Source organism: Vanellus vanellus (assembly GCF_965231255.1).
Source record: "Vanellus vanellus genome assembly, chromosome: 5".
NCBI lineage: Eukaryota > Metazoa > Chordata > Aves > Charadriiformes > Charadriidae > Vanellus > Vanellus vanellus.
In genome coordinates this window covers 16,765,942-16,778,127 of record NC_138910.1, presented here as the reverse complement: position 1 = coordinate 16,778,127, position 12,186 = coordinate 16,765,942, and the positions used below count along the sequence as shown (strand labels likewise).

The following is a 12,186-nucleotide window of genomic DNA, read 5'->3' as shown; positions in this document are numbered from 1 at the left end:
CTATCCTGGTAAATCTGCTCCATTAATAGCTATCAAAGAGCCTGAAGTTTCCATCCGAACTTTATCTGGCTTTGCAGTGAGCTGGAGGATTAAAGACTGTCGCAGGGGAAGGGAGGGAGCAGCCGTGGCTCACTCGGAATAGCCTGACCTATGACGGCACGTACCAGCCTGGGGAGGGGAGTTGTCCTGTGAGCTCACGGGTTATTAGCAGTGAGCACAGACATGCCTGCAGTCAGCCGCACACCCAGAGCCATCTGCTCCATCCCTGGCTGATTTGGGGGGTCCAGAGGGATTTGTTAGTACAGCTTGGCTGGGAGAGCTGGGAGCAGGCTTGAGGGCCAGCCTTGTAAACCCATTGTTTTATGCTGCTCAAAGGGCTTAGAGTTTGACCGCTGGGCTGTTGGTATGGGACAGATCTGTTTCTGAGGGAGAGCAGTATGAGAAGATAACCTCTGCCCTGCTGCAGCCCAGGGCTGTTGTCTCTCTGCTGTGTCATAGCAAGTCATAAAGGGATCAGAGAGGTCTGTATGGCTGGGACTCACCTATAGGGCCAGCAGGTGTGGGGCACAAGCCTTCATCTACCAGATGGGGGAATAGCATAGGAAGCAAGAACAGTTTTGTTGGTGTAGCCAGGGATTCACTTGTCATAGCCTCTCTCTTATAACTGGCTTTGTTTTCCTTGCCTTGTTCCTCTGCTGGTGTCCTCGAGTCCTCTGTTTCACCTGCCCCATGTCAGCACTGTGGAACAATGCAGGGTTTCTTCTGACTTCCTCCCCCCTCATTCAGAGCTGCTCCTCAGCTGCACATTGCTGTTGCACCAGTTTTTTCCTTATAGATAGGCTATAAGTTAGAGCCCTTCCCAGTGCCCAGCGTTTGCAGGACTTCTGCAGAGCACCTCATTGTAGTGGAACAAGATATTCCCAGATGGCTGGATGACTCCAGACGCAGTGTGCTTGTGCCCCAAGGAGCAGTGGAACTGCATATTAGCTTCTTGGACATTGGGAAGCAGGCATGTGGCCACTGCAATGAATAATCTGTGGGTGCTGCTCAGTGTTTTACACCAGGAAGCACTGAGGCTGTTCTAAACCTTTGACCCCTGGTGACATACTCCAGATTCCTCCCAGTTAAAGGGTCTCCTTCACTCCCCTCCAGGCCTGAAAGCACTGTGTCTCCTGACTAGCCAGACAGATGCATTGCCCCATAAAAAGCTCCTTTATATCCCAAACAATTCTATTGATCTGCACATTGGGAACTTCAGTCTGCTTTGGAATTTGCAACTCCTCTACTTTATCATTGCTGGTGTTGGATGCTACTGTTGTGATGGCTCTTTGGACATCTAGGAAGTCACCCAGTAGGTGGGAAATCCATGCTCCATAGATCTGGTAGCCTGATGGAGTACAACTGAACACAAGGCCTTTGAGCAGCATCCATTCTGCAAGAGGTTCACCATACTACCTGATGAGAAAGATGAGGCCATACCAAATCCTTCTCTCCTGCTGGCATGGCAAAGAAATGTGTAGCCTCAGCAGTAGTGTTGCTATGGCATGTGCTCCCCTTCACTGGAACAGATAGAGAGGCATCAGTGACTGGTGTACGGGACTCTGCCTGTCCAACCAATGTTGCTACTTCTGCTCTCCGACAAGCTATTCTGTGCCAAGGGTTTGAGAGGAAGAAGGGAATATTTGTGCTCTCTACATCCTGCTGTGTAGACAGGTTTACCAAGCACATTAGGCACTTGTAGCTGCAGTGTTTGCTGCTGTCGCTTGAGCTGTAGAAAGTTGTACTTCTAACTATGGAGGTTTTTAGTCCAGCCCTTGGTCACAAAGAAGGGTAATCTTCATCTGTATGTGTCCTTTCCCCAACTTTTGCTGATGCTTGAATACCTCAGTGATTCCTAGAGGTGAAGAGGCTGTTGAACAGAGGGAAAATGAAAAACAGTGATTCCCTCCTAGACATTCAATCCCAGCCTAAATAAAGGGACTTACAAGCTGGGTGCTGAATGACTGCACTGATATATCGTGTCTAACGCTAGAGTCAGTTACTGCGGTCAGGGGTGAGCTGAGAATATGTGTGCTTATATGGGAGAGAGTGGAACTGAGATTAGCCAAATAGACATAACACAAATGTCCTCCACCTTGGCTGTGTAAAAAGACGAGAGTGGGCAGTTGTACTAGGGGATCGTTGTATGTCCCTTCCAACTGAAAATATTCTATTCTACATCCTGTTGCATGGACCTTCTCGATGTCATTTTGGGAGCCGAACATGAAAGGCTGATCCCTGTCCTGCAGGGAAAAAAATCCTCTTTACATTCTCTGAGAAGATTTGCAGGTAGCAAAGGGAGCTGGAGGAAGCTGATTTGGGTGGCTGTCATGGCTGACTGGCAGTCACTGAGAGCAGTGGGTCTGGAGACACTAGTGGCCTTCCTGTACACCTGATGGCAGTAACATGCACCTGCTTTTCCACCTTGACCCTTGTCTCCCCAAGAGGGGCTGAACATGAAGGCTGAGATCTGTGATTAAAGGACTGCTGTGCTCAGGACAGCAAGAGAGGCTTCAGCTTTCCAGTGCTTTCTGCCTCTTGGACAGTCATATTGTTCCTGGCCAGGGCTCCCTTGCATTTCAAGGTGTTCCCTCAGCACCCTTTCTAGCTGAACTCTGGCTCCCCAAAACCTCTTGTGATTGAGGACTGGCTGGTCTTTTCTGTTTTTATTGGCCCTGTGAGACAAGGCTGCTTTTTTTTCCTTTTTTTTTTTTTTTCCGCACAGTCAGGTTCTATTTTTGATTAATAAAGATACTGTAATCTAGCTTAACCAGATATAGTTTACATCCCTGTTTCCCCGCTGCTGGAGTTTCTGGGGCATGGCAAATAACTGCTGCCCTCTTCCATAGCTGCAGTTTGCCCAGCCTTCTTGTGGTGGACCTACCTTCCTGCCCAGAAAATGGAATGCTTTGTTCAAAGTGTGAGAGCGATCCACTTAGCTGCATGGAGAGATTGTTAAGAGAGACCGGTGATAAGGGAAGTAGTCTGATAAGGATTTTTTACAGGCTGTGGGGAGCTGTGCTGTTCAGGGAGGCGGTGAGAGGAACAGGACCGGCTGCTGACACTCTCAGAGTGACACTTAGACTGTCATGTAGATTCATGGTGTAAGGTCCCCAGTTGCTCTCAATAGCCGGCTCCTGCCAAGCATGTACATAGTGAGAAAAGGTGGAAAGAAGGTGGGACTTTCACTGCTCCAGCCATCTTCTCTCTCTAAGGAGGTCTCTGCGTGGCTTTCTGTGTTTGGGGACAGTCCAGCTGTTCTGGGAGCCAAAAACCCCACCCTGTCTGGACCAGAGACTAAATGTTAAATCAGGATAAGTGTAACCATGCAACACGAGGCATGTTAGGGATGTGGTTTGTTTCTTGCTCATCCAGGAGATAAACAACTGAGTTGCTCTTGCCTTGTCTGCAAAAAACATTAGGCCAGTGAAGGACAAACCTCAGTCATGCTCTTCTGTACAGCCAAGCATAAGAGGTCTGAGTTCATCCTGATTCGTCTGCAAGTCTGTTTACAAACTACGACTGTGTGGAGAAATAGTCCAGAAATTCTGAGTGCAAGAATAAGGGAGACTTTAACTTTCCTTCTTTCAGCATCACGAGCAAAACCTTAAAACTGTTTCTTTGTCTGCGCTTTGCTGTATCTGTGTTTGAAGTCTCCTGTCTTTCTCCTCTCTTTCTGCAGGTCCTTCAGAAGCTTGGGAAAGCAGATGAAACAAAAGATGAGCAGTTTGAACAGTGCGTGCAGAACTTCAACAAACAGCTGGTAAGATAATTGGCGATATGTAATTACACCCTGGTTTTCAGTATTAGCTTCCAGTCATCTGCTGCAATACGCAATTAAAGCCCATTAAATTAAACGATGCCATAGGCCTATTGAAGTCACCCACAGCTCATAGCTGTTCACTTAGGAGAAATTACACTGTGTTTTCCAATGTCCCTATCATGGAGTCAGTGAGAGTGTATGCTGAAAAATAATACTTGTTCTAGACCCAAGTTTAGGAAAAGAAATAGCTCAACCAGAACACTTCCTTCAGTTAGCAGCTGCTTTGTAATGTAATTTTTCCTGCTGGGCTGGTAGCAGAGATATAAGAGCAACATTGTGTGCCTTAAAGATGGATAGGATGGGAAACAGACTAGAAATCAAAAATAAAACGGAACAAGGCAGTTTTAGTTTCCTAAGTGCAGCGGAGGGGAAAAAGCAACAAAGAAAGCAAATGGTGAAAAGGAACATCCTTCCATGGCTAAGATCTAAATCTGTCTTCCTCCACATCCTTGCACAATCACTGTGTCAGGCCTGAGTCATTATTCTTTTGTGTGTCTCCTTCATCCCTATATTACAGCGCACAAAAATATTTTAACAGTGTAGCAATTTTCCCCCACCCTCCTACATAAACAGCAGTAGGTTTATATCTTGAACTGGGTGTGTGTGTGTGGTGTGTGTTTGTTTGGTGGTTGTTTTTTTTTTTTTTTATCTGGAACTTTGGGCCACCCAGAGGAGGAGGAAACATCAGTTACCCCAGGGGATTTGCACCTTGGTGCTAGGGGAAGCATTGCTTCTGTTTCATGGCAAGAAATGCCTGCCACACCAAAGCCCAGGTGGCACTGAAGAAATCTTTTAGCCCCTTTGTGCCCTGACATATTTAGGAACTTTTTCTGGAGCTATTAGTGGCAGTGTTAAGACTCAGCAGATGTGGTTCTGTGTCACAGAACCAGATGAGAAGGGATTTGCCACAGCTGAATATAATGAAAGTCTTTCAGGCTGACTTTGACTTATGTCTAACCTGAGCTGACTGCAGATTCCTGGAGACTAATGCTTATTCTCTTGGGAGTGATAGTAGCTGTTGCTCCAGAAGATCATGTGACATATCTATAGTGTGTCCACCAATGATGTTCTCTTGTACACAGAGGAATACAATTTGACTTCTTTCTAATAACATGACATTACCAGGTGTGACTTTTCAGTATCATTTTTAAGTATCAGCAATCAGGAAGTAGCCTTTTTTAAGGAGAAATACTGAAAAACTCAAATCCAAACTTCTTGATCTGGCTGTCTGGGATGCCTTTTCAGTTTCCAAAGCCATGAGTTCCAGTGGAGCACCAAGAAGCCTGTTAAAGAAGCACTGCCTCTGTACCCCTTACAGCTGAATTTATTTTCCTGTCTTGCAGGCAGAATGCCATGAACTAAATTATCCAAATAATTTGTCAAAGGAAGTAGAGGCTGCTCTGCATTTGCTGCTTGGGATCTACTGGTTTTGCTTTGGCCCTCAGTTTCCCTATTACTAAAATAAATGCAAAAAATGCCTGTTTTACAGGGCAAACATAAATGTGAATTAGCTGGATCCGGGGCTGAGGAAGTGTTATGATGCCAAGCAGACTGGGGAAAAAAATTTAAGCTGTATATTCATATATACACATTTGGTTTTATTTTTATATGTATGAGATGTGTGTCTACTTATGGCTATGTGTGAGACTTCCATGGCCTTTCCCTACAAAGTCTCCCCCAGTGGGAAATGTAAGTCTGGAGGAAAGCTGACCTTTTGCTGCAGGCTTGTGACAAAACAGGTCTCCTGTGGAACTGGCAGTGGCCTTGTTTGCTGCGTTGATTAGAGGCTCCTAATAACTGTGTTGGGCCACCTTGACATATTTTCCCATGTGTGGGCTGTCGATGAATGGAGAGCAGGTCTAAAAATCACTTACTCATTTTCAACTAAGGCATCTTGTGGTTCTCTCAAATGGTGGTTGAGTGGATATAAGGGAAAGCATTGCACTTCCCAGCTCTCTGTCCATTCAGGTTCATATAAGAGCTGAAGGTCTGACTCAGGTCTCTGAATGGTAGGAGCTTTTTAGCTCAGACAGATACATTTGCTGTGTGACAAATGAGCTGGACATAACCATGCTTCTGCAGGGCTACAGGGCTCGCCTCTGCCTCTTGAAGGCTTGACAAGCAGCACAACTGGCCCCCATATTATTCCCTCATGACAGATTATCTTTGGCAATTCGCATCCCAAAAAGTTCTTTAGAAGGCTCCCCCCTCCTTCCCTTTCCCAGTGTCACTTGCGTTTAGGCAGCAGCTCAAGGATCTGTCCTGGAAATTGTCCTTGCAGACCTGGGAGCAAGACGCCTGCTGCAAAGGTGAAACACAGCCCCTGCCCAAGGCGTCCTATGCTTTGGCTTCTCTTCCCCTGCATTTGAAATGCTCACTGGAGAGACGGAGAGTGGGAGGCTGGTGGCAGCCCTTACACCTGGCACCGTGTTGTGTTTCTGCCTGGCAGAGCGGTTGGCTTTTGATATCTTTCATGAGCTGTCAGTGGTGTGGAAGTTCTGGGTTGGTTTACAGTGTTTCACACCAAATACATGAGAGGCAAGCTGCTGCTGGCACGGGCTGCATCCATCTCTGCCGGTACCCCACAGTGTTTGGCACAGCCTCAGCCTGCAGGGCAGGCAGCATGGACTTAATCTTTGTTCTTGCAGCATAGACTTGGCTGTGGACCACTACAGCCAGTAGCTCAGAGAGACTTTCTTTCCAGGCAAGAACCCTTCGCGCCCAGCAGTTCCGATTTCAGCCTTACGTAGCAAATAAAGTTTAACAGCTTGCCTTGTACCCCAGGATGGGAGCTTCTCACCAGTTGTTCATGCTTTGTGTCTTAACAGTTCTGAAGTTTTCCTGAGTGGAGGCTTATCTGGAGCTGTTGTTTCAGTGCTCCCACCCCCCTTTCCTTCATAACTCCACAATCCGCTCTTCCAGCCCTATATTAATCTAATCTGGAACAGCCCTTCTCATGTGTAGAACATCCTTCCTGATAATAAAAATCCTTCCCATTGGAACTGCAAAACCAGGAAGGTTATGTAAAGAAAGGGTTGCAGTCTAATATTAGGATGAAAGAATTTCTTTTGGAGATTGGGGAGAAAGGTTTCCTGAAACCCCTATCTACTACCAAGAAACAGCTCTACGGAAAATCATATACTTAGCTAGGGCTTGGCAAAAGATGTTGCAAATAACAACCCCTCAACAAAACAAGAAAGCACAAAAAGATACCAAACAACTCTTGTGTTTTTCTGTAAGTTATAGATAATAGGCGATTCATTAGGTCTTTGGAGAGAGAGCTCTTCCATCCTCCCAAACATAGCACTTCTATTTTTAAATATGCATCTTCCTGTACATACTGTCCTTCATATTATACCTGGTTGTGTTATAGGCTCACAGGGTTGAATTACACTGTGATTGCAAGTATGGCAATATCTGCTCAAACAAGATGACACTTGTGTGTTTGAGCAGAACAACTTATTCTGGTCACTTCTACATCAAGACACAGTGTCATTGGCCCTGTGCAAAGGTTTTAAGTTGGTTTGTTAGTGCAGGGATGAGAAATGAATATGGGGCTCAGAATCAGCACTGATCTTCCATTTCATTTTTTTTGTCCTAGCTTTACTTTTCTTTTGTGGAGTTTATATATATATATACACACACACATATACTATTTCTTTTTTTATGTTCTTGCCCTTTAAAAATTACTATGCAATTAGATTTTTTGAACATCTTTAGATTCAACCATGCCTCCTCACACTCTTAAACTCTTTGATAACTGGGAAGTGGATTATTTTTTCAGATTCTCATTTAACTCTTCCCTATTTTTTTTACCTTTGAGTTTAGAAAGCATCTCTTAAATGTGCACTCAGGGGTGTTGAAAGCTTCTGTTCTGTACAGTATTTAACAGTGTCTAACTGCATTGTGAGAGGTATTTATGCAGAATCTTGACAGCTTGCTATAGTCTGCTTGAAGAAAGCAGGTGCTGCATGCACAGAAAGAAAGCAGTTGCTAAAGTTTCTTGGGAAAGCATTAATGCTTAAAATAATAAAAAGAAACCCTTGTAGCAAGTGAGGGAGGTATGTTACTGGTGGTAAAGAAATAAAGCAATGGAAATGCCAAAGATTGACTTGGATGGGAACCACAGGTGCCCAGGGGAGCTGGGGAAATGGGATTCATGGCAAAACTCCGAACATGGGCCTCTCTTTGAAAGTCTTTATGTCTGCAGATCTTGCAGGCTGTGAAGTCTATTCACTCTCCCTGGCAGGCTTGGTACTTTTAAGAGGCTCAGGTAACCCCATAGTTATGGAGATCAGCTGTAACTGACTTTAAATATCAACAAGAGATGACTAAGACAGACCATTCCAGCTGCAGAATGCAGCACTGCGTATTGGCCGACTGCACATCGTGGCAAGACAAGTGGTGTTGAAGACATCTGCAGAACACAGAGGGCTAGTTGTGCATTGCTGCAATGGCATGCTCCAGTGTTCAGGCCCTGACTTACAGGTTTTTCAGGTGGTCTATCTAAAAATCTCGATCTGCTGTTTAATTGTGATGCCAGTATACCTCTCTGGGGATCATTTTGTCCCTGTGACTTTGGGACCAGGTATCAAGACTTTGAGTTCATGAGTCTGGGTTCTGTCGTGTGCTGCTGTGATGGGACTCGGACAAGTATGCGCGCAATTTTAGAGGTGTTTTCTGATTTTTAGATGCTACAATTTTGAGAGTTACAGTTCTAGACATTGCAGTGCCCAAGTGTGTAGTGGGCAAGTTCTGCAGAGGACCTTACCTGCTGATTACTTTCTGATAACCTCAATGTTGTGTGTTCAAATTCAGTCATTCTTAAAAATGATACAGCTGCAGGATGATAATGTATCTGAGGGATTTTGCATGATAGTTTCTTCTATGCCGTTTCCTCTTGTGTTCTGACATCTCATGTTGCCTGTTCCACCCAGTCTGATTTCCAGCATGGACCAATTCTAGGCAGATAGCACTGCTTTCCTCTAAGCCTTTCTTGCTCCCTATATTGGGCACGAGCAACCACGTATTACAGCGTGATTGAACTGCTGGTTGTCAGCTCGGCCTCCCCGATGGTCCTCTGTGTGTGTGCTCTCTGATTACTCTGGCACCTCTTCCCTGGTGGTTTCTGATTGCACTGCTAGGAAAGTATCATCTGCCCAGGTTTCCATGTTCACCTGAAGCCAGCAAAAAGCTCTACATTTGTTTGCTCTGTTTTTTAAGAACTCCTAGGACTTTTGCAGCAGATGTGGTCATTACTCCTTTCCTCTTGTGCTCTCCTTGGGTCAGTTCCAAATGCTTCTCCAGACCAGGAGTCTGACTTTCTTTTATAAAAGTGTCCAGCTCTTTCCCTTCCCTCGTTTCCTTTGTTGATGGCAGTAGGAAAAGAACAAATGTGAACTCATCCAGAACTTTCGAGGCAAGGAAAGCAAATCGGGCCATAGTGTTGGAAGCAGATGGATTTCTCCACAAAGCTATGCTAGCGCTGCCACTTCAACAGCTGGGCAGATTTAGCCTCTGCTTAGAGAGTGCAGCTGCACTGAGAGCACAAAGGATCACAGCATGAGCTCAGTTGAGGCAAGATGTGCCTGAGTGGTGGGGAGGCCTGATAGGAAACATCTGCCTTTGAAGCTAGTAGCTCTGAGGCAGCTGTCGGAGATGTCCTGTGGGCTCCCTGTCTCTGGAGTTGTCTTCAGCTGTCAAAATTCATTATGCTGGGGGCCCCCTGCAATGGGACATGAACTGGGAAAGAATAGGAGGAATGCAGCAGGCTGTGAGGAAGGTGTGAGGTTTAGTTGTCGCTTTCCTGCATTCTTGTTTTTGGGGGTTAGTGGGGATCCAGTGAGATCCCACAGGGTAAGGGAAACCCTTTTATAACAGAGATCTTCTGTCTCTCTAACTTTTCTGTACTTCTTCCAGCTGTCTCTGCTGGGAAGAGCAAATTGCAGCTTTACCCACATCAAGTTACTTGGCACCCTGGTGGTATTGTTGGCCAAACATGCCTGCAAGTCACCATCTGTGGGCTTACCAAGTCAGAGGGCTGTGGTCCCCCTGTTAACATTTATGTTTTGTGTGGTCATAGGGCCGGCATGTAGCCCATTTGCAAGACCATCTTTTCTTTATTTAGAAATGCTTGACAACTCCTTCTTACACTCTCTTTATGTGGGAGAATAACTTATTGTCTTCTCCTTACGTTCACAGTCTGAAGGCACGAGGCTGCAGAAGGACCTCCGAACTTACTTGGCTTCCGTAAAAGGTAAGGACTGCATAAGCACAGAATCCTTTCCTCTCTAACACTTACCTATGCAGTGAGGTTTCTGCAGCCGTTCTCTTCCTGGTGTTTCCTCAGGCATGAGTTGTAGGAGAGGTCAGCTTTGTGTGGGTGGGGGATTTCTCAGAATCCTTCAGGACCAGCTGGGATGGAATGGGGTTGTGCTTTGACAAACGAATGGGTTCTGTCTTAACAGATAGACTCTCCTATCCTCTGCTAGGGGAGGACGAACACAAAGGATGTGATGCAACTGCATCCTTGGTTCCTTTCTCCCTCTGGTTACCTTCCATTTCTGTGTTATCAAGCATCAGACATTCTGTAAGGAAGAGCTTAGCATTTGTTATGACCCATTCAACACCTCCTGTGTTCCCATTCCTCAGGATAAGGGTTAAACTGTGAGGAACACACTATTTCCCTCTTTCTGAAGCAGTTTCCTCTTCTTTCCTAGCCATGCACGAGGCCTCCAAGAAGCTGACAGAGTGTTTGCAGGAAGTTTATGAGCCGGATTGGCCTGGGAGAGATGACACAAATAAAATAGCAGAGGTAAGACTCTGTCCAGGATGTGGGCACACCAGACTTGATCTGTCAGCAGAGATGAGCTTTGGAAGCTGTGTCTGTGCACCACGTTTCTTCAGCCATATGACTTTGCAGAAGAATTGGAGATACAAACTCAGCATTGGGAAGAAGGGAAAGCTGAAGGGATGTGGCCTGTATTTTTGTCTGTGTAGGCACTGTCCCCAGATGCTTGAATGCTACACAGAGCCATATGCTTACGCACACAAACAATTTGTTCTCTCAGCAGTGGCTAATCAGGGACAGAGGATGCCAAAAGAGAGTCAATAGGGTCAATTGGATGTATTGCTTATGCTCTGTGCAAGAGAAAGGGGAATCCAAATCTATGGCCAAAGCATGGTCAGAGCAGCCATCGTGTAGCTGCAACAACCTCCCACTCACAGCAGTACCACCAGCTGCCATACTTTAGTTGCCACCTTGTTTGGCTGAGCCATGTGTCACCCCAATCTGCTTTTCTTCTCATCCCTTGGTGAGGTGATGCCTGTCTGACTTGCCCAGGTGTTTTCTGTGGAGTTTAGCGCACAGCCTGTCATTTGACAGCTTGGATTCCCCTTGGCATGTGTGTATGGTGGGTCTGGCTGGAGGCAGGCACCCTGTGCTCTCTTGCTCAGCTGTTCTGCTGAGCAGCAGCTGTGGCAATTCAGCTCTGTGGATCCATCTGCCGTGAGGCTGCAGGACTGGGCTTACTGCAGCTGTCTGTGGCATTGGAGCAGTGGGGAAGGGATAGAGAGGAGAGCAGGAGTAGTATTCTTCCCTTCTCCTGCTTTCCTCTACAGAAAATATCACCTGAAATGACATCTGCATCTTGCCCAGGAAATACTGGCTTCAAAGCAGATAAATCAAACAAAACCTGAACATTTCCAGGTTAATTCTTGCATTAACATGGAAACTTTCCGTTAGGAAGTACTGTTTCGGTAAATAATGGACTTGTAATTCAGCTGGTTTGGCTTCACGTTCTCTGTTGGTCTTGTTTCTTTGTAAGCCACTGCAGTGCCTCCTGGGAGACCGTCCCTTTAACCAGATAGTTGTCAGGACTCGTGCTCCCTTTGACCTAACTGTAGCTACTCTGAGGGTCTGCAGGAATATTTCCAGCCATCCACCTTCCCCTTTAATGCATTTGTTTATATTTCTCTTTCAGGAAGTGGCAGAAAAAAGTGCTATTCCTGCAAAACAAAACAAAAAAATCCTGTGTAAAGTGGGCATTTTTCTTGAGTATGTTACCCCGAACCCTTTGTTCAAGAGGAAAAGCAGGAGAGGGGCAATTTCCACCTAATCCAAGGTGTTGATGGGAAATTACTGTGCCTAAGATAAGACCAAGGATAAACCGTGCATACGTTTGGGTGCAGGCCTTGGAAGCAGGTGCTGTGAGGGCTGAAAACTAGTGGAATAGCCTTCTGCTAATTGTTCATTATTCTCCAGAAAGCTGTGTTGTAATGAAAAGCAGAAAATAGGGCCTAGTGGTGTCAGGTATCCCATTTTT

General features: G+C 45.8%; 1 protein-coding gene across 9 annotated transcripts in view; it reads left to right on the top strand.

The window, feature by feature from the left end:
* Window positions 1–12,186, top strand: part of BIN1 (bridging integrator 1) — a 102,691-nt gene that overhangs the window by 41,242 nt on the left and 49,263 nt on the right. For all 9 annotated transcript variants that reach the window (XM_082484728.1, XM_082484730.1, XM_082484726.1 and 6 more), the window contains exons 2-4: window positions 3,722–3,802; window positions 10,064–10,118; window positions 10,582–10,676. In XM_082484728.1, the coding sequence (XP_082340854.1) occupies window positions 3,722–3,802; window positions 10,064–10,118; window positions 10,582–10,676 (231 nt within the window). The remainder of the gene's footprint in view (window positions 1–3,721; window positions 3,803–10,063; window positions 10,119–10,581; window positions 10,677–12,186) is intronic.